This window comes from Chiloscyllium plagiosum, chromosome 19, assembly GCF_004010195.1.
Source record: "Chiloscyllium plagiosum isolate BGI_BamShark_2017 chromosome 19, ASM401019v2, whole genome shotgun sequence".
Taxonomy (NCBI): Eukaryota; Metazoa; Chordata; class Chondrichthyes; order Orectolobiformes; family Hemiscylliidae; genus Chiloscyllium; species Chiloscyllium plagiosum.
Genome location: NC_057728.1, coordinates 27,967,124 through 27,991,029, shown reverse-complemented (window position 1 = coordinate 27,991,029; position 23,906 = coordinate 27,967,124). Strand labels below are relative to the sequence as shown.

General features: G+C 46.1%; 1 protein-coding gene across 3 annotated transcripts in view; it reads left to right on the top strand.

Moving 5' to 3' along the window:
• The first annotated feature begins 18,687 nt into the window (after positions 1–18,687).
• The window catches only part of LOC122559625 (protein mono-ADP-ribosyltransferase PARP12-like), a 51,081-nt gene continuing 45,862 nt past the window's right edge, over positions 18,688–23,906 (top strand). For all 3 annotated transcript variants that reach the window (XR_006314484.1, XM_043709422.1, XM_043709421.1), the window contains exon 1: positions 18,688–19,112. Coding sequence is in view for 2 of the 3 variants with exons in the window: in XM_043709422.1 (XP_043565357.1) it covers positions 18,787–19,112 (326 nt within the window). In the remaining variant the exon portion in view is untranslated. The remainder of the gene's footprint in view (positions 19,113–23,906) is intronic.

Here is a 23,906-nt window from a genome sequence, read left to right as displayed (position 1 = left end):
ATCAAACCATTCCTTACTCTTCTAACCTCCAAGTAGAAACAAGCCAGCATTCCAACCTTTCCTTTATCACTTAATCCCACGCATCAATTTATTAAATCTCCTCAGAACTGCGTCCGATGCCTTTACATCATTTCTTAAATCCAGAGATCAAAACTGCACACAGTGTTCAAGATATGATCTCACCAATGCCCTGTATAACTGAAGCGTAATATCCTTTTTATGGATCACTCCTTAATAAAGGATAACATCCCATTTGCCTCCTTGAGTAATGTTGGAGGGAGAGATATCAACATTATTCTTGAGTTCTGTGTTTAGGAACACAATTGACCTTTATTCAGAGAACCTTACAAATGTAGTGTGGGAGAGGACCTTCTCTCGGACACTAGTTCTCTCAACCAAGTACAATATCTTATATATTCTGCATAACAATAATTACATGCAACGTTGATGTCATTGTTAGCCACATACCCCAAATGTGCATAACCAATCCTGTAAACATACAATCAATGACGGTCAACTCTATGGATAGCCCTAGTTCATCCCATAGTCTCATGATGTTTACCAGATACCTTTATCATCTGTCTTAGGGATCTTACAATGCATCTCCTTCAATCACATTCCAGCACTGACAGTTATACCTCTTCCTAGACATTTGCCAGCTGTAATACATTAATTGCCAATAACATGGATACTTAACTTATTACTAAGAACTCTTCCAAATTCTGTGTTGCAATATATATTCCCTACCAACCTTATTACAAACAGTACAAAGGATGCTAATTTCTGCCAATCGTTATAAAATCGCACTACTATGACAAAGCTGCCAAATGGGGCAATGCTTCTCTCCTCCCTCTCCCTGGGAGATCAAACAAATGCAGAGTCTCTGTCTTGCAGCTACAGTTTGTGACCTCTGCTGTTTGCATGCTCTAAGTTAGTTTTAAACAACATTTTTGTTCTTGGATGAACCTTACTCTCTTCTAAACTAAATCTCTTTTCTAAATAAGACAGCATCTATTCAAATTGCTAAGGGTGAAATTTAATCATTTGCACAGCACTTTCAAATCATTAAAAGAAACTGATTTGGATTCTCAACATAAAAAAGGACATGACCTCACTCCCACTATTATCTTATTATTTGTCTGTCATTCTTTGGATGCAAGGGTCTGCTCAAATTGTCTACAGCTGAACTATGCTGTTTGCTCAGCTGGAAAGTTGCAATTGTTTATCTCTCCACAGTCACAATGATTTTGCTTTATGACTGTTCTCTCCCTGGACGACTGTTTGAGCTGTGTTGGTCATCTCTATGTTAAGCATTGCTTCGTGAGGCTCAGAACATCCACTCTGTAACTGTTGTAAACAATTACTGCAAAGGGAAGTAGTAGTCTGATAAGGTGCATGGTTCAGTGGGTCCTGTGGCTTTCTCTGGGCCCACTTCTCAGCCAACTGAACTAATTTCTGTAAACCAGAATCAGAGAATGTACACATAAAACAAACCTGGTGAACACATGTTTCATTCTATTAACCTCATGGAAAACATCAATGTAATTATGCAAGTCCACGTGTTTGCAAAAATTTGTTGAGTATGTATTTTACATAGATTGTTTAATTTAATACATTATAATCTGATGTTAAAGCTGGTCTCCTCTCTATTTCTTCTACACATTGGGTAGCACGGATAAGAAAGCATCTGAGCATGAAAGCCCATCACTAGGCCTCCTTGAATTAAGAGTCTAACGATAACCATGAATCCATTGTTGATTGTTGGAAAAACCTATTTGGTTCACTAATGTCCTTTAGGGAAGGAAACTGCCCTCTTTATCTGGTCTCGTCTCCATATGATTCCAGACCCACAGCAATGTGGTTGACTATTAATTGCACTCAGGGCAATTATGGATGGGCAATAAATGTGATTCAGCCAGCAATGCCCTGATCCTGTGAATGAGTTTTTAAAAATCCCAATCACTCACTACCATCTCCTCTCACTGTCATGTCTTTGTTCTTGTTGCTTCCCTTGCAATCACCAATTCATTGCCAATATGGTCCTCATTCCTGATCAGTTCCAAATCAACTATTCCTTCACTTCTATTGCAACCATATGCTTTCCTCTCCATTCTGCTCTTGGGGACACTTTCCTGTTCCCACAACAGGGGAAAAGGGAAGACAAGTTTAAGGGATGATAACTGCAATGGTTGAGGTTCTAATCTTGCAGAGTAATCAAGGCTAGAGATAGCAGAATAGATGCTAGCTGAGCAGGAGCCAGAGCACAGAAAATATAGAGGTTTGGTGATTCTTTTCTCATCTCTATTTTCCCAATATATATATTTTGATAACACAAAGTCAGTTCACTCTTGATCAAGAAATATGTGAGGCAGTCTGTTGTGTCACCATAGACTTACCAGACTACAGGAGCTGCTCTCTCATTAGAGAGAGAATTGGTGCTGATTTAACCTGAGAGCCATCAGATCTCAAGTAAGGGAAGAGGTTGAGAAGGACAGTCCTTCATGTTAACCTCAACGGGAATTGAACCCACACTGTTGGTATCACACTGCTCCATAAACCAATAATCCAACCAACTAAGCTAAATCAATTCCCATAACAGGCAGGTTAAGGGAGTTAAAGCCACAATCTGGTCAGCTATGATCTGACTTCACGGCACATTGACTTATTAGACCAAATGGTCTACTCTAACTCTTATTTCATATGTTCTTATGAAATAAGCTGGAGTGCTGTATCAGTGACAGATTGTCACCTTTCTGAGAGAATAGAGATAGCAGGCTTGTTTTGGAGCACAGCTGAATGCTATTCTTCTATCTGGCAGAGAGTGTATCAGTCTTGATTGCTAACAATTTAAACCCTTATATCTAATGTCAATGTGTTTGTTCTATTGATATTATGTATATCTTTATGATATAGTGAAGACCTAGTCATCACAAGTTTGGTGAGCATTGAACTCCTTTTGGACAACAATTGAGTATGGCAACAATTTGTGCACCTGTATAAGTTTTTATTTGAATTTGATGGTTCACAAAATTGATTGCTCAAATATGATTTTGCTATCCCTTTAACTAAACAAGATCTTCTCACAACCTTATTTTTCCTTATCTGCTCTCTTAATTATTTAAATATGGATAACGGTTTGGCAATATTGGATTATTAGTTAAAGGTCTGTGTAGAAAAAGAAAAGGTTTTGGAAATATGAATTTTACAACATATACTACAAATTCCATATGAAATTTCAAAAGCTTCACGAACTCTACAAATTTCCAGGGAAGAAATTGTCAGTATTCCAACCTGATTTGGACTCCTACTGGAGAGCAGTACTTCAAAATGATCACATTTAAGTTTTGTTTTCTTAAAAGAAAAGTGAAAACTTAGCATAATTCTGAAGGAGTCTCAAGCTGGTCTCCAGCTAACTTAAGTTGGAATGGACATGGGGTTGGGGAGTGTCAAAAGCAATGAGTATTTTTCGCATTGCAGATCAAGTGATGCTGAATTCAAAGTTCAATAAAATCAACGGATACTACAATAAATTATGTTTGGAAAAGTGCATATACAGCTTTGGCTGATAAGAACATCTTACAAACAGTGGAAATTTCTGTCAACAGCATGTCCCTTCCAATTGTGTAGATGGAAGTGTGTGTCATAGCTGACCAGAATGTAGCCTTAACTTCCCTTTTCTGCCTGTCCCACATAGTTCTTGACACAAGAGTTAACTGCCTTTATTTTATCAACATTTATATATTAAGAGACTAGAAACAGCAAAATAATCAACAAATCTCCATGTATTGATTTCAGTGCTCGATTTCAGTGAGGAGTGAGCAAGAAATCAATCCCCCAGCCAAAACACTCCTGCCCATCTCCATGACTATCAACATAAGGATTATTGAGAGATAAAGGTGGCTTGGTTGTTTTTGAAACTAAATTGCACTTTGGGTATTTCAATTGCATTTGTTTTACTTTTCTGGTGCATACTGCTGCTTTACTGTTGAGACTTGTTTAGTCAGGGACATATATGGCACTGTATTCTGTACTGACACGCCTCGTGGTTGGTGCACATTGATAGTTACAGTGGAGTTCAAGACATTTCCATTATTATGAAATAAATAATTTGTTTGTGCATATCAGTATCTAATGTTTTACTCACAATGAGACATGGCTGAACTTGCAGACTTAGTTAGTCCTCTGTTTTATGGATTGTAACAAACGCTGCCCGAAATAGCAAGAATACCTGCAATGTTACAGGTACACTACCAGAACATTCTGATATTGTTTACAGTGTTTGATTGAACTCAAATGGGATAATGCAGACCAAGTCTTAATCACAGATGGTTATGATGTGGAAGCAGGAACATAGGCATAAATTACACCTTCCCACAGGCTGCAACAGCAACAAAAATAGTCAAAACCAACTAGTGTTTTCACAATGTTACCAAAATGACCTCACCTGTTCCATTTCAGCTGATATGCTATCTTTTCTGCTGATTGTATTTCTCCACCATTGCATCCACACTGCCAGTTGATTTCGGTGCTGACTCTACCAGAGTAACCTCTGCAACCCCCACCACCAGGGTGACCACGACAACCCCTTCAACCAGAGTGACCACTACACCCCTTCCACCAGGATGACCACTACACCCCTTTGACCAGAGTGACCACTACACCCACCAGGATGACCACTAACCCCCTCCAGCAGTATGACCACTGCACCCCTTCCACCAGAGTGACCACTACACCCATTCCACCAGAATGACCATGACACCCCTCCAGCAGAATGACCACTACACCCCTTCCACCAGAGTGACCACTGCACCCCTTCCACCAGAGTGACCATGACAACCCTTCCACCAGAATGAGCACTACACTCCTTCCATCAGAATGACCACTACACCCCTTCTACCAGGATGACCACTAAACTCCTTCCACCAGAGTGACCACTGCACCCCTTCCACCAGAACGACCAGTACACCCCTTCCACCAGGGTGACCACTGCACCCCATCCACTAGAATTACCACTACACCCCTTCCACCAAAGTGACCACTGCACCTCCTCCACCAGAATGACCACTACATACCTTCCACCAGAGTGACCACTGCACTCCCTTCAACCAGAATGACCACTACACCCCTCCCTCCAGAGTGACCACTGCACCCCTTCCACCTGAGTGAACACTGCAACCCCTCCAACAGAATGACCACTAAAACACTTCCACCAGAATGACCACTACACTTCTTCCACGAGAGTGACCACTGCACCCCTTCCTCCAGAGTGACCACTGCAGCCCTTCCACCAGAGTGACCACTACACCCCTTCCCCAGAATCACCACTACACCCATTCCACCAGGGTGAACGCTAAACTGATCCACCAGCGTGACCACTGCACCCTTTCCACCAAAATGACCAATACACCCCATCCACCAGGACGACCAATACACCCCATCCACCAGGGTGACCACTGCACTCCTTCCATCAGAATGACCACTACACCCATTCTGCCAGAATGACCACTAAACCCCATCCACCAGAGTGACCACTACAGCCCTTCCACCAGAACGACCAATACACCCCCACCACCAGAACGACCACTACACCCCTTCCACCAGGGTGACCACTGGCCCCCTCCACTAGGGTGACCACTAAACCCCATCCACCAGAGTGACCACTACAGCCCTTCCACCAGAACGAGAAACCCCTCCACCAGAATGACCACTGCACTCCTTCCACCTGAGTGACCACTGCACACCCTCAACTAGAATGGCCACTACACCTTTTCCACCAAAGTGAACACTACACACCTTCCACCAGAATGACCACTGCACCCCTTCCACCAGAATGACCACTGCACCCCCTCCACCAGAATGACCACTGCAACCCTTCCACTAGAGTGACCACTACAGCCCTTCCACCAGAGTGACCACTACACCCCTTCCCCAGAATCTCCACTACACCCATTCCACCAGGGTGACCAGTACAATCCTTCCACCAGAATGACCGCTAAACTGATCCACCAGCGTGACCACTGCACCGTTTCCACCAAAATGACCAATACACCCCATCCACCAGGACGACCAATACACCCATCCACCAGGGTGACCACTGCACTCCTTCCATCAGAATGACCACTACACCCGTTCTGCCAGAATGACCACTAAACCCCATCCACCAGAGTGACCACTAAACCCCATCCACCAGAATGACCACTACACCCCTTCCACCAGAACGACCAATACATCCCCACCACCAGAACAACCACTACACCCCTTCCACCAGGGTGACCACTGCACTCCTTCCACCAGAATGACCACTACACCCCCTCCACCAGGGTGACCACTAAACCCCATCCACCAGAGTGACCACTAAACGCCATCCACCAGAGTGACCACTGCAACCCTTCCACCAGAACGACCAATACACCCCCTCCACCGGAACATCCACTACTCCCATTCCACCAGGGTGACCACTGCACTCCTTCCACTAGAGTGACCACTGTACCCCCTCCACCAGGGTGACCACTAAACCCCATCCACCAGAGTGACCACTAAACGCCATCCACCAGAGTGACCACTGCAACCCTTCCACCAGAACGACCAATACACCCCCTCCACCGGAACGTCCACTACTATGACCACTACACCCCTTCCTCGAGCGTGACCACTGCACACCTTCCACCAGAGTGACCACTACACCCCCCAGAATGACCACTACATCCATTCCTCCAGGGTGACCAGTATAATTCTTCCACCAGAATGACCACTAAACTGATCCACCAGAGTGACCACTGCACCCTTTCCACCAAAATGACCACTACACCCCTTCCACCAGAATGACCAATACACCCCGTCCACCAGAATGACCAATACACCCCGTCCACCAGAAGGACCATTACACCCCTTCCACCAGGGTGACCATTGCACTCCTTCCATCAGAATGACCACTGCACTCTTTCCACCAAAATGACCACTATACCCCTTCCACCAGAATGACCACTACACTCCTTCCACCAGGGTGACCACTGCACCTCTTCCACCAGAGTGACCACTGCACCTCCTCCACCAGAATGACCACTACACCCATTCCATCAGAATGACCACTACACCCCTTCTACCAGAATGTCCACTAAACCCTATCCATCAGGGTGACCACTGCACCCATTCCACCAGAACGACAAATACACCCCCTCCACCAGGGTGACCACTACACCCCTTCCACCAGGGTGACCACTGCACTCCTTCCACCAGAATGACCACTGCAACCCCGCCACCAGAATGACCACTACACCCCTTCCACCAAAGTGACCAGTGCACCCTTCCACTAGAATGAACACGACACACCTTCCTCCAGAATGACCACTACACCCCTTCCACGAGAGTGACCACTACACCCTCTCCACCAGAGTGACCACTGCACCACCTCCACCAGAATGACCACTACACACCTTCCTCAAGAGTGACCACTGCACCCCTTCCACCACAGTGACCACTACACCCATTCCACCAGGGTGACCAGTATAATCCTTCCACCAGAATGACCACTACACACCTTCCTCCAGAGTGAACACTGCACCCCTTCCACCTGAGTGACCACTGCAACCCCACCACCAGAATGACCACAACATCCCTTCCACCAGAATGATCACTACATCTCTTCCACGAGAATGACCACTGCACTACTTGCACCAGAGTGACCACTGCACCCCATCCACCAGAATGACCACAGCACCCCTTCCACCAGAACGACCACTACTCCCCTTCCACCAGGGTGACCACTACACTCTTTCCACTAGAGTGACCACTACACCCCTTCCACCAAAGTGACCACAGCACCCACTCCACCAGAATGACCACTACACCCCTTCCTCCAGAGTGACCACTGCACCCATTCCACCTGAGTGACCACTGCACACCCTCAACCAGAATGACCACTACACCTTTTCCACCAAAGTGAACACTACACACCTTCCACCAGAGTGACCACTGCACCCATTCCACCAGAATGACCACTGCACCCCTTACACCAGAATGAATACTGCAACCCCTCCACCAGAATGAACACTACACACCTTCCACCAGAATGACCACTGCACACCTTCCACCAGAGTGACCACTGCACCCCCTCCACCAGAATGACCACTACAAACATTCCATCAGAGTGACCACTGCACCCCTTTCACTAGAATGACCACTACACTCCTTCCACCAGAGTGACCACTGCACCCGCTCCACCACAATGACCACTACACACCTTCCAGCAGAATGACCACTACACACCTTCCACCAGAGTGACCACTGCACACCCTCCACCAGAGTGACCACTGCACCTCTTCCACCAGAATGACCACTGCACCCCTTACACCAGAATGAATACTGCAACCCCTCCACCAGAATGACCACTGCACACCTTCCACCAGAATGACCACTACACACCTTCCACCAGAGTGACCACTGCACCCCCTCCACCAGAGTGACCACTGCACCACCTCCACCAGAATGACCACTGCACACCTTCCACCAGAGTGACCACTGCTCACCCTCCACCAGAGTGACCACTGCACCTCTTCCACCAGAATGACCACTGCACCCCTTACACCAGAATGAATACTGCAACCCCTCCACCAGAATGACCACTGCACACCTTCCACCAGAGTGACCACTGCACACCCTCCACCAGAGTGACCACTGCACCTCTTCCACCAGAATGACCACTGCACCCCTTACACCAGAATGAATACTGCAACCCCTCCACCAGAATGACCACTGCACACCTTCCACCAGAGTGACCACTGCACACCCTCCACCAGAGTGACCACTGCACCTCTTCCACCAGAATGACCACTGCACCCCTTACACCAGAATGAATACTGCAACCCCTCCACCAGAATGACCACTGCACACCTTCCACCAGAGTGACCACTGCACACCCTCCACCAGAGTGACCACTGCACCTCTTCCACCAGAATGACCACTGCACCCCTTACACCAGAATGAATACTGCAACCCCTCCACCAGAATGACCACTGCACACCTTCCACCAGAGTGACCACTGCACACCCTCCACCAGAGTGACCACTGCACCTCTTCCACCAGAATGACCACTGCACCCCTTACACCAGAATGAATACTGCAACCCCTCCACCAGAATGACCACTGCACACCTTCCACCAGAGTGACCACTGCACACCCTCCACCAGAGTGACCACTGCACCTCTTCCACCAGAATGACCACTGCACCCCTTACACCAGAATGAATACTGCAACCCCTCCACCAGAATGACCACTGCACACCTTCCACCAGAGTGACCACTGCACACCCTCCACCAGAGTGACCACTGCACCTCTTCCACCAGAATGACCACTGCACCCCTTACACCAGAATGAATACTGCAACCCCTCCACCAGAATGACCACTGCACACCTTCCACCAGAGTGACCACTGCACACCCTCCACCAGAGTGACCACTGCACCTCTTCCACCAGAATGACCACTGCACCCCTTACACCAGAATGAATACTGCAACCCCTCCACCAGAATGACCACTGCACACCTTCCACCAGAGTGACCACTGCACACCCTCCACCAGAGTGACCACTGCACCTCTTCCACCAGAATGACCACTGCACCCCTTACACCAGAATGAATACTGCAACCCCTCCACCAGAATGACCACTGCACACCTTCCACCAGAGTGACCACTGCACACCCTCCACCAGAGTGACCACTGCACCTCTTCCACCAGAATGACCACTGCACCCCTTACACCAGAATGAATACTGCAACCCCTCCACCAGAATGACCACTGCACACCTTCCACCAGAGTGACCACTGCACACCCTCCACCAGAGTGACCACTGCACCTCTTCCACCAGAATGACCACTGCACCCCTTACACCAGAATGAATACTGCAACCCCTCCACCAGAATGACCACTGCACACCTTCCACCAGAGTGACCACTGCACACCCTCCACCAGAGTGACCACTGCACCTCTTCCACCAGAATGACCACTGCACCCCTTACACCAGAATGAATACTGCAACCCCTCCACCAGAATGACCACTGCACACCTTCCACCAGAGTGACCACTGCACACCCTCCACCAGAGTGACCACTGCACCTCTTCCACCAGAATGACCACTGCACCCCTTACACCAGAATGAATACTGCAACCCCTCCACCAGAATGACCACTGCACACCTTCCACCAGAGTGACCACTGCACACCCTCCACCAGAGTGACCACTGCACCTCTTCCACCAGAATGACCACTGCACCCCTTACACCAGAATGAATACTGCAACCCCTCCACCAGAATGACCACTGCACACCTTCCACCAGAGTGACCACTGCACACCCTCCACCAGAGTGACCACTGCACCTCTTCCACCAGAATGACCACTGCACCCCTTACACCAGAATGAATACTGCAACCCCTCCACCAGAATGACCACTGCACACCTTCCACCAGAGTGACCACTGCACACCCTCCACCAGAGTGACCACTGCACCTCTTCCACCAGAATGACCACTGCACCCCTTACACCAGAATGAATACTGCAACCCCTCCACCAGAATGACCACTGCACACCTTCCACCAGAGTGACCACTGCACACCCTCCACCAGAGTGACCACTGCACCTCTTCCACCAGAATGACCACTGCACCCCTTACACCAGAATGAATACTGCAACCCCTCCACCAGAATGACCACTGCACACCTTCCACCAGAGTGACCACTGCACACCCTCCACCAGAGTGACCACTGCACCTCTTCCACCAGAATGACCACTGCACCCCTTACACCAGAATGAATACTGCAACCCCTCCACCAGAATGACCACTGCACACCTTCCACCAGAGTGACCACTGCACCACCTCCACCAGAATGACCACTACACACCTTCCTCCAGAGTGAACACTGCACCCCTTCCACCTGAGTGACCACTGCAACCCCACCACCAGAATGACCACAACATCCCTTCCACCAGAATGATCACTACATCTCTTCCACGAGAATGACCACTGCACTACTTGCACCAGAGTGACCACTGCACCCCATCCACCAGAATGACCACAGCACCCCTTCCACCAGAACGACCAATACACCCCCTCCACCGGAACATCCACTACTCCCATTCCACCAGGGTGACCACTGCACTCCTTCCACTAGAGTGACCACTGTACCCCCTCCACCAGAATGACCACTACACCCCTTCCTCCAGAGTGACCACTGCACCCATTCCACCTGAGTGACCACTGCAACCCCTCCACCAGAATGACCACTGCACACCTTCCACCAGAGTGACCACTGCACCACCTCAACCAGAATGACCACTGCACTCCTTCCACCAAAGTGAACACTACGTACCTTCCATCAGAGTGACCACTGCACCCCTTGCACCAGAATGACGACTACAGACCATCCACCAGTATGATCACTACACCACTTCCACCAGTATGACCACTACACCCCTTCCTCAAGCGTGACCACTGCACCCCTTCCACCAGAATGACCACTGCACCCCTTACACCAGAATGAATACTGCAACCCCTCCACCGGCGTGACCACTGCACACCTTCCACCAGGGTGACCACTGCACCCCCTCCACCGGCGTGACCACTGCACCCCCTCCACCAGAGTGACCACTGCACCCCATCCACCAGAATGACCACAGCACCCCTTCCACCAGAACGACCAATACACCCCCTCCACCAGAACGACCACTACACCCCTTCCTCCAGAGTGACCACTGCACCCATTCCACCTGAGTGACCACTGCACACCCTCAACCAGAATGACCACTACACCTTTTCCACCAAAGTGAACACTACACACCTTCCACCAGAGTGACCACTGCACCCCTTCCACCAGAATGACCACTGCACCCCCTCCAACGGGATGACCATGGCAACTCTTCAACCAGAATGACCCCTACACCCCTTCCACCAGAGTGACCACTGCACCCCCTCCGATGACGACTGCACGCCTTCCACCAGAGTGACCACTATATCCCATTCACCAGAAAAAGCACTGCACCCCTTCCACCACCACTACATCCTCTCCACCAGGGTGACCACTACCTGCCTTCCACCAGAGTGACCACTGCACCCCTTCCACCAGAATGACCACTACATCCTCTCCACCAGGGTGACCACTGCATCTCCTGCACCAGAGTGGCCACAAAACCCCTTCCTCCAGAATGACCACTGCAGCCCCTCCACCAGAGTAACCTCTGCACCCCCTCCACCAGAGTGACCACTGCTCCCCTTCCACAAGAATGGCCACTACACACCTTCCACCAGAGTGACCACTGCACCCCCTCCACCAGAATGACGACTACAGATCATCCACCAGTATGACCCTTACAACCCATCCTCGAGAGTGACCAATACACCCATTCCACCATGGTGACCAGTATAATACTTCCACCAGAATGACCACTAAATCGATCCACCTGAGTGATCACTGCTCCCTTTCCACCAAAATGACAACTACACCCCTTCCACCTCAATGACCAATACACCCTGTCCACCAGAATGACCATTACACCCCTTCCACCAGGGTGACCACTGCACTCCTTCCATCAGAATGACCACTAACACCCCTTCTACCAGAATGACCACTAAACCGCATCCACCAGAGTGACCACTGCACCCTTTCCACCAGGGTGATCACTGCACCCCCTCCACCAGAATGACCACTACACTCCTTCCACCAGAGTGACCACTGCACCGGCTACAACACAATGACCACTACATACCTTCCAGCAGAACGACCAATACACCCCTTCCACCAGAACGACCATTACACCCTTCCACCGGAATGACCACTGCACCCCTTCCACCAGAATGACCACTACACCATTCCACCAGAGTGACCAGTGCACTCCCTCCACCAGGGTGACCACTTCCCCCACTCGACCAGAATGACCATTGCACCCCTTCCACCAAAGTGACCACTGCACCTCCTCCAGCAGAATGACCACTACACCCCTTCCACCAGAATGACAACTACACCCCTTCCTGCAGAGTGACCACTGCACCCCTTCCATGAGAATGACCATTGCACTCCTTGCACCAGAGTGACCACTGCACCCCTTCCACCAGAATGACCACTGCAGCCCCTTCCACCAGAATGACCACTACACCCCTTCCTCCAGAGTGACCATGGCACGCCTTTCGCCTGAGTGACCACTGCAAGCCCTCCACCAGAATGACCACTGCACCCCTTCCACCAGAATGACCACTGCAACCCCCTCCACCAGAATGACCACTGCACCCCTTCCACCAGAATGACCACTGCACCCCTTCCACCACCACTACACCCTCTCCATCAGGGTGACCACTACACGCCTTCCACCAGAATGACCACTGCACCCCTTCCACCAGAGTGACCACTACACCCCCTCCTCCAGAGTGACCACTACACACCTTCCATCAGAGTAACCGCTGCATCCCCTCCACCAGAATGACGACTACAAACCATCCACCAGTATGACCCTTACACTACTTTCCCGAGAGTGACCACTGCACCCCTTCCCCCAGAATGACCACTATATCCATTCCACCAGGGTGACCAGTATAATACTTCCACCAGAATGACCACTAAACCGATCCACCAGTGTGACCACTGCACCCCTTCCACCAGAGTGACCACTGCGCCCCTTCCACCAGAATGACCACTACACCCCATCCACCAGAATGACCACTCACCCCTTCCACCAGAACGACCACTACATCCTTCCACCAGGGTGACCACTGCACTCCCTCCACCAGAATGACCACTACACCCCATCCACCAGAATGACCACTCACCCCTTCCACCAGAACGACCACTACATCAGAATGACCTCTGCACTCCCTCCACCAAAGTGACCACTACACCCTCTCCACCAGAATGACCACTGCACCCCCTCCACCAGAGTGACCACTGCACCCCCTCCACCAGAGTGACCACTAAACCCCCTCCACCAGAGTGAAGTCTGTACCCCTTCCACCGGGGTGATCACTATAACACCCTCCAACGAAGTGACCACTGCACCCCCTCTGCCAGAATGATCACTGCACCTCCCTTCCACCACCGTGACCACTGCACCCCCTCCACCCGGGTGTCCACTATGTCTATTCCACCAGTGCTATCTCTGCATCCCCTCCACCAGAAGGACCACTGCACCCTCTCCAGCAGAAGGACCACTGCACCCCTTCCACCAGAGTGACCACTGCACCCCTTCCACCAGGGTGACCACTACACCCCTTCCACCAGAGTGACCACTGCACCCCTTCCATCAGGGTGACCACTGCACCCCCTCAACCAGGGTGACCACTGTGTCCACTCCACCAGTGCTATCTCTGCATACCCTCCTCCAAGGTGAACTCTGCTCCCCCATCACCAGGGTTCATACTTTGCCGATTGTGCCAGGGTAATCCCTGTGTCCACTTCATCAATGTAACCACATTGTGCTCTCCACCAGGGTGAACTCTATGTCCAATCCATTAGGATAAACTGTGTTCCCAGACCACCACAGTGACATTTGCACTGACTCAACAAGGAAACTGAACTATTTTCCTGATCAGCCCCACTTGCAAACTAGTTTGTAGTTCATTGAAAGTGGATACGCAGGTAGGTAGGATAGTAAGAAGGTGTTTAGTTTGCATTCCTTTCTTGGTCAGAGTATTGAGTACAGGAGTTGGGAAGTCATGTTGTGGCTGTACAGGACATTGGTTAACACACTTTTGGAATATTGTGTGCAATTCTGGTCTCCCTCCTCTCTGAATGATGTTGTGAAACATGAAAGTGTTCAGAAAAGATTTACAAGGATGTTGTCAGGGTTGGAGGGTTTGAGGTATAGGGAGTGGCATCGAAGGCTGAGGAATGATCATATAAATGTTTCTAAATAGGAAGGGTTTAGAGGGATATGGGTCAAGTGCTGGCAAATGGGACTAGATTAGTTTAGGATATCTGGTCGGAATGGGCGAGTTGGACCGAAGGGTCTGTTTCCATAATGTACACCTCTATAACACTATGTGATAAAGACTTATGATTTTAAAATTCCTTCAGTTCTTTGCAGTGTATTGGACTGACATTCACTTCAAGTGATGTTGAAATGGGCCCAGATTACTTTCATACACATTTGGATCCTTCTAGAGAATGGAGGCACTTACCACCACCAACGCCATACGCGACCCTACACCCTCCATAAGACCATAAGTTATATGAGCAGAATTGGGCCACTCGGCCCAAGAATTCTGCTTCATCATTTGATCATGGCTGACATGTTTCTTAATCCCATTCTCCTACCTTCTCCCAGTAACCCTTGATCCCTTACTAAACCGATCTATCTCTGTCTTAAGTGCAGTCAATAACTTGGCCCCCACAGCCTTCTGTGGCAGTGGCAGATTAACCACTCTCTGGCTGAAAGGATTCCTCCACAGTTCAGTCTCCTACTAAAGGAAGCATCTTCTCTATATCTCTCTATCTAGGCCTCTCAATATTCGATAAGCTTCAATCAGATCTCCCTCATCCTTCTAAACTGCATCAAGTACAGATTCAGAGTCCTCAACTGCATCTCATATGACAAACCTTTCATGCCTGGGGTCATTCTTTTAAACCTCCTCTGGACCTTTCCAAGGCACATCCTTCCATCATTCTTGGGTCCATAACTGCTCACAATATTCCAAATGTGTCTGACCAAAGCCTTCCACAGCCTCAGCAGTACATTTATATTTTTGTGTTGTACCCCTCTCAAAATGAATGCTAACATTGCATTTGCCTTCCTAACCAACAACTGAATCTGCATGTTAACAATAAAAGAATCCTGAACAATGACTCCTAAGTCCATTTGTGCTTCAGATTTTCAAAATAGCCTAAGCCTCTATTCTTTTGACCAAAGCACGTAACCTCACATTTTCCCACATTCCATCTGCCCACTCTCCTAACCTATCCAAGTCCTTCTGCAGCCTCCCTGCTTCCTGAACGCAATCTGTCCTTTCACCTCACTTTGTGTCATCTGCAAACTTAGCAACAATGCCCTCAGTTCCTTTTTTCCAGATCATTAATGTATAATGTGAACAGTTGTGATCTCAACACTGGTCTCTGTGCAACTCCTCTAGTCAACGGCTGATCTCCTGAAAAATAACTTTTATCCCCACTCTCTGCTATTTTGCCAGTCAGCCAATCCCCTCTCCATACAGTACCTTACCCCTAACATCAAGGGTTTTTATCTTATTTAGTAGCCTTCTATACAGCATCTTTCAAAGGCCTTTTGGAGTTCCAAATTTCACTGGCTCTTCTTTATTCAACTTCCTCATTGCCTCTTCAAAGAATTCTAACAGATTTGTCAGGCGTGACCTCTGCTTGATGAAACCATGCTGACTCAGCCCTATTTTATATACACTTCCAAGTATTCCGCAATCTCATCCTTAATAATGGAGTCTAAATGTTTACGATTTGGAGGTGCTGATGTTGGACTGGAGTGCACAAAGTTAAAAATCACACAACATGAGGTTACAGTCCAACAGGTTTACTTGGAGGCACTGACTTTCGTAGTGCTGCTCCTTTATCAGGTGGTAGTGGAGCAGAATCATATGACACAGAATTTATAGCAACAGGATTGCAGTGTCATGGAATGTAATATTAAACAAATTTAGCTTAAGTCTTTCATCTTTTAGAATGATCATGTTAGTTTTGGTTCCTTCATTTGTAAATCCCAGAACTTTTTAAAGTTACATTCTCAAGATAGCTTTGACAAAACCTCCACACAGATAATGCATTAAAGGCATGAGGTTAAAGTCTATTTGTGTCCCAATGTTGGGTCAGACTGATTATTATCAAGGTCAGGTTAACCAGCCTATAGCTTACTGTCTTCTGCCTCGCACCCCTCTTAAACAGGGGTGTTCCAGTAGCCATTTTCCAGTCCTCTGGGACGCTCCCTGACTTCAGTGATTCATGAAAGATCACCATCAATGCCTCTACATTCTCAGTTATCTCCTTCAGAAGTCTGGGGTGTAGTCCATCTGGTCCAGGTGACATTCATGTTCAGACCTTTCAGCTTCCCCAGCATCTTCTCCTTGGTCAAGGTGATATTCAAATCCTGTGCTTGGATATCGCAAGGTAGAGAGGGAAAAAGAAACCAACAGGGAGGAAAGTTTTAGCCAACATCCACAAACTAGATCAGTAACCTGATCAGATTTCTTTGTTCACCATTGCTAAAAAAAACTTGTTTATTCTTATCCCACAACGGAAGAAGCACTCTGGAGAACCTTACATTCAACTAGCATGAACCTTAGCAAGCGATATACTATGGAAAATAAAGAACATGAAAGCATGGGAAGGGTTAAAGCATGAGACCACTGGCAACCTATGTTCTGTGGAAGGCAGGATGGGATAACCAGAGTGGAACATTCTTACACCAATTAGCAGAGTAAGGTTAAGGCTGAAAGATCACTATGGCGAGATAAGATAACACAACTAATAAAGCAAGTTTCTCTGTTAAGAGTTATTATGACAGGGTTGGGGCAATAAATATTTGGGACATGACATTAAAGTATCTAATTAATAGTAGAGTCAGCTTGAGACAGGAGACTATTGTAACAGATGGAATAGCTAAATATCTATCATGACAGGTTAGTCTGAAATGGAAAGATCACTGTGGCAGAGTTAGCAATAAATATCTAACGGTGACATTAGAATAACATTAAGTAGAATGTACAACTAAAGAGATAATGGGAACTAACATCACTGGGTTATTGTGTAGCTAGAGTGAGGTACTTTGATTAATGTAGTTGGGCATGCTGATAAGCTAACAGAAACATGATTAAAAAAAAATCCACGGACCCTGAGGTTAATGGGCATTCGCGAATCTGCTTTTTCAGTGTCACGGATTTTTGTTTGCAAATAAAAGACCTATTTTTTGAAGAACTCGGTGGTTCTCTACATTTTCTCCACAACAATACCTGACACAAGCAACAGAGGAGAAAGTGAGAACTGCAGATACTGACATTGCTGCTGAAGACCTTACGCTCGAAACATGGACTATCCTGCTCCTCGGATGCTACCTGACCGGCTGTGCTTTTCAGGCACCACACTTTTTGACAACAAGCAACAGAGCTTTGAAATGGGGGGGGGGGGGGATACTTAAAGAAGAACGATCAAATCTGTATTTCTCCTTCTGGAAGGTTTCCTGCTATCTCGATCTTTTTCTTATTCTTTGTGATATGTGTATAAAACACTTCTAAAGTCGCATACCTGAGACTGGTATTCACAGTCCGGAGAAATCCTATTTTGAGTTTAAAAAAAAAACCACGCTTTTATGTAGCGCCCTTCACAACCTTCGCCAATGAAGTATTTTTGTAATGTAGCCACCTTTCTAACACAGCCAACATGCCTCCTTTATTCATGTTCTCTGAGTATGCATCTGCTCTGGATAGAACGTTATTGACACCCGATCGTGGTCATGTGTTAGAGTTTTTATTATCTGTGTTTTAGCCGGAAATGTTTCGGTTGTACTCCGTCCACGGAGTATGTTAATTTGGGCAAGAAATGAAAAGGTTTATGGTACCACAGAAACACCTCACGGCTTCAGTCTATCTTTTTAAAGGATGAAAGAAATTTCAAAACTCTTAACTCTCTCTATCTTTTGTGGTGATTGCAACACTAGTTCCACTTAATTAATCATGCCATTTCGTTCTGGAGAGGGATTTACGTCGCTGAAGTTTCACTTTCATTTTCCAGGTTTCCAACTCACATATTGAGAAAGATTTTGTCACAGTCATTCAGCAAGAAAACGACGGGCAGAAATGTCGCTGTCAACACTCCAACAGAAAATCGTCAAGATCCTGTGTTCCAATAATGGATCACTGCTTCATGAGCAGCTCCGCAGAATTCTCTCCAAAAGTGAAGCAGTATCTGACGTGCATCTAACTATGACATTGAAAGGCTGCCAGCGTTTTACCATTGTCCAAGGAACTGGGGGAGAGTCTGAGCTAGCGTCGGACAGTCGAATCATAGCCACTACCGTTGTCCGGCTCTGTAAGGACTACCCGAACAAGAAATGTCAAGACTGTGGCCAACTTCACCTGTGCAGATTTTTTATTCTGGGCCATTGCAAATACTCAGGAGAAAGGTAATGTATAGACAAATCGTCAAAGACTAAATAGCTATTAAGTCAATGTGAGATACTGTTAGTAACTGAGATAATGGAAAGCTAGTGGCAAAGGCAAACTTTAAACAATATTTATGGAAGAATATCTTACTTTGTCATACCGTATTACCATTGTTAAAAAAAAGTTTGTTCTTCGCTTTCTGTTGGTGTTTCTGAAATAAAGTCTAAGATTGTACTCAGTAATAAAAATGCATTGGGATGGTGGGGGAAAGCACCTTCAGCCATGGAAGGGTGTAGCCTCTTCCGTATTTGCAGATACCTCCACATAAAGTAGTTCTGGTGCTGCTTTGGTCTCCCCACTAGAAGCACGGGGGCCAATTCAGTAAGGATGTCTAGGGAATAGGGTTGTAACACGGATTGGAGGCAGCCTATTATGTTTTCGTTTGCGACATTCAGATCATACAATTTCCGTTAATGTTCTCAGCAGTTTATTATCTTTGTGCGGTTTGGTCCAATAGCTGCTTTCAAGAAGTTCTAAAACAGGGGAAAGCACCGGTGAGCAGGCAAAAAGGGAAAGCAAAGGTATTTTGATTCCATTGCAAGTAATAGTAACTAACTGACGACGCACCAAAATCTAATGTCAGAATTGGTGGTATTCAGATTATACTATCTAACAGTAGCACAATAATTTACTGAGAGTCTAAATGTAACTGGTAGTTATATTTACATTATGAACATTTCTGCCACTAGTACTTAAACAGATTGAAGATAAGTCTGAGTGGCATTGTGGACAACAAAATAGACAAGCCATGGGATGTTTTTCGCTGTCGATCGTTAACGAATTAGGCAAGGCATTTGCAGAAATACTAGTCTTAATTTTCAGAAGCTCTCCAGATGTAACAGTTGTGCCATTTGAATTGGAAAAGAGCATTTTTAAACATTTAATTCATGATAAATGGACAATGGTAGCAACACAAGAATTTCATGCCCATTTATAATGTTAATCCTTTTGTTGTCCCGGTTCATGTTGTCTCACTCAGTAGCTAGCTGACCTCTGGCACTCTGAGTGGGAGAATACCTTTACCTGCAGCGTTGAGTAGCTGAGGTACAGCTTTTGACAGTAATCACCACAGTATGCTAATGCTGAAACTCAGGCTAATACACTGAAGTATCTTAGTCTGCAAGACCCATGTGGACACACCATTATAGTTGAAACTGGCTTTTTTACCATTGCATTTGTGTATTCTTCAGAGGAATAACACAAAATCTGTCTGCAGTTTGGGATATAGTCCCCAGGCTGTTGTGCCTTTTTTACCCTTTGTAGCCACAAGAGATCCTGGTCTGGTCTGCTTTGATTTGTCTCCTCCTGCTTTGAAGAGTTGTCATTTGGTGTTCCATTTTCAACTTTATGAGTGAAATTCTCATAAAGAGTGGGTCTCTCTCTCTCTCTTTCTTTCTCTCTTGCTCTACAAATGCTATGTAATTTATTTCCATAGCCATTTTTGGCTGTAATAATCCCTTTTAACACATACACTTTGGAGATAGAATTTAAAATGTGCATAATACTTCAGGGTTCTGACCTATGGTCATGATACAGTTTTTTAATCATCGGCACATTTCTATTGAAATACATCTGGTTTAGAAGTTCCCCCAACTAAGCTTTTGCCTCAAAATAACTGAGCCTTCACTGGAGTTACACACCTTTGCGAGAGAATCGATATTTGTTTCTGACCCTAGTCTGTTCTCCTCCAAAATTCCTAAAAACTCTCAATCTCTAGGTTTTTCTAAACTATAACCAAACTTTTCTTATTCTAAATCCAAAACTAATTCCTTTCAATGTTTACATTCCCTGCTGCAATCCTCAAGAGTATCAACAATCTTCCCTTAATGCTGCAGGGATTTTGCCGTCACCTGCTCACTGACATATACTGAATTAGATCATTGTTCTGGAAATAACTCACTAATTTGTTTCTTTTTAAACCTTTCACAAAAATAATCAAGACTTATATGCACTAACTTGAAATCTGAACTCTAAAAATGATAAGAGATAGCCCACAACTTTTACTACAACTCCTTTTGAATAGAAGAGATCACTCCTCACACTATCATCACCAAAGCCTCCGGATGAATAATTTTTTGAGGCTGCACTCTGCAGTGTTTTTTCATGACTGTTTCCTAGGTCAAAATAACATTTAAAACAAGTGTAGTCAGTTTCTAGCTGCCTGCATTGAAAATGGAGTGTTGCAGGGAACACCTCTGGGACACATGCACCCAACAGCTTCACCACCCTGTGGCCAACCACTTTAACTCTCCTTCCCACTGAGCCAAGGACATGCAAGTCCTGGGTCTCCTTCATCGCCAAATTCAAGCTAGCTGACATCTGGACGAAGAATGCCTCATCTTCCACTTTGGGACTCTTCAACCACATGGCATCACCGTCAACTTCACTAGTTTCCAAATCTCCCCTTCCCTCACCTCATCCCAGATCCAACCCTCCAACTTGGCACCACCCTCTTGACCTGTCTCAACTGTACGATTTCCTTCCCACCTATACATTTCACTGTCCCCTCACCTATTACCATCACCCTCCACCTGCAAGCACCTATTGCCTTCCCAGCTACGTTCCCCCAGCCCGATCCCATCATCCTATTTATCTCTCAGACCCCTACCCCTCACATTCCTGATGAAGGGTGTATGCCCAAAATATTGACTGTCCTACTTCTTGGATGCTGCCTGACCAGCTGTGCTTTTCTACTGTCACACGTTTTGACACAGAATATGGTAACTGAGTGTTGTGATAAAGGGAATGTCGTTTGCCTTCCCCTCCACAGTTCTGCGATACAGGGAACATGTCAGAATGGAAGTACAGCTTCATATTTCTGAAGGAAGCTGATCAGCATGTGGGGCTCTTTTGCCATGTTAAAAAGAGGGTTTGGGGTTATCATCTGCCTATGATTACCATTCCTTGGAACATTTGGCCCAATGTTACACTATACATGAACTATTTGAAACTTTCTTATTAAGATATTGGAAATAAAAGTTCAATACTTTTTCCCTAAATCACGTTTTATTGACTCAAAGCTCAGCAAACGGTCAATTAATTTTATTTTATTAATCCTTTTCTCTCAGAACAGCTGTAATTACTTTATGGAGATTTCTTCTGACTTCTGAACATTTTCAGACTAAACACATAGCACATTCAACTTCCAGCAGATTTATGTTTCTAGTTTTTTTCTAACCTATTCAAGACTTTTTGCCAGCCCTGATGGTTTTGGAGACTGCTGTACTAACAGCATTTAACTTTTTGGTCTGACTGAACTTGTGAACACTGGGACCTACTAGGTAGTTCTGCCTTTCAGTGATACAGCATCCCTGTTACTATGCAACCAAATTTTTTTTCTATGCCTTGTTTCTAAAGCACTGAACTATTCATCTCAAGCTCTGTTCTAAGATTTTAAACCCTCTTTGAAAATGCACGTGTCAACAAATATCCAATCAAGTTGACATCACTCATAGAATTTAAAAAAGAGACTAGGGCTATGTGTTCCCTTCTTATTACACACAATATAGAAATAAAATCCAACCATAAAACTATACATCATTTTCCCAATTTAGTACCGAGGTTTCAAAATGTAATATACCATGAAGTTTCATTAGACTTGATCGGTTATTGCTGAGTAAGTCCTACTTAATGCAGTCATTCCTTTGCTTTGCCCATGACTGAAGGTAGACTAGTTGCGCAGTAGTTGTCCAGTTTGGATTTGTCCAGCTTTTGGTGACAGGGCATACCGGGGGCAATTTTCCATTTTACCAGATAGATGCCAGTGTTGTAGCATTTTTGGAATAGTTTGGCTAATGTTATGGCCAGTTCTGGGGCACACATTTTAAGAACTATAACTGGGTGGTTGTTGAAAGTCTTTGTTGCATTCAGCACAGTCAGTCATTCTTTGAAATCAATTTGAATGAATTGAAATGGCCAAAAACCTGTATTTCAGGTGCTGTGAACCTCAGGAGGAAGTTGAGATAAAACATCCATTTGGCACTTTTGGCTGAAGGTGACTCAGATAATTCATTTTAGTCTTGTTGTCATGTACTACATTTTGCCAAAATTGAGAGAATCAAAGTTCATGGATCATTTCATTGTTTAATTTATACCACCATTTGCTCAGGATAAGGGAGGACCATGCAATTTTGATCACATCAGTTCTGATGATCAATCTGAGATGTTAACTCTGTTTCCTCATCTCCAGATAATGTCCAGTTTTCTGAGCTTTTTCTGCATTTCTAACATGCGCAGTGTTTTACTTCTGATCTGATTCTTTGCGTGGTCTCTTATTTCTGGCTGTAGCATGCTGTCTCAGCTGTTTTGCGTGCATTTTTACTACAGGGTTTGAGACTGTGATTCACAGTCACCTCACATCACATTGTTCAGTTCACTTCAGCTGCAGAAAGCATCAGAATATCCAGTCCAGAGCAATCAGACATCGAACTGGAATTAGAGCAGAAAGTGTTGGGTGGAGCACACAATTGAGAATGGGTTGGAATGACAGAACAAGATCAGAATGGACTTGACTTCAACGTAATGCCAGACTGTCTTTAAGTACGATATAAAGCTGTGCTGAATAATATAGTTTCTAATAATCAAAGCAGTCAACTCTCTGAGCATGAATCATTCATTGAATCATTTGCAACTGTGCGAAAACGTTTTGCCAAGAATGACAGCTAGTGAGGCACAGACAATATAAATAGCTGCATCACAGAACTGAAGTTGACACTGGAGCACTCTTCCAGTGACATCTCCATTGATCTTCCTAG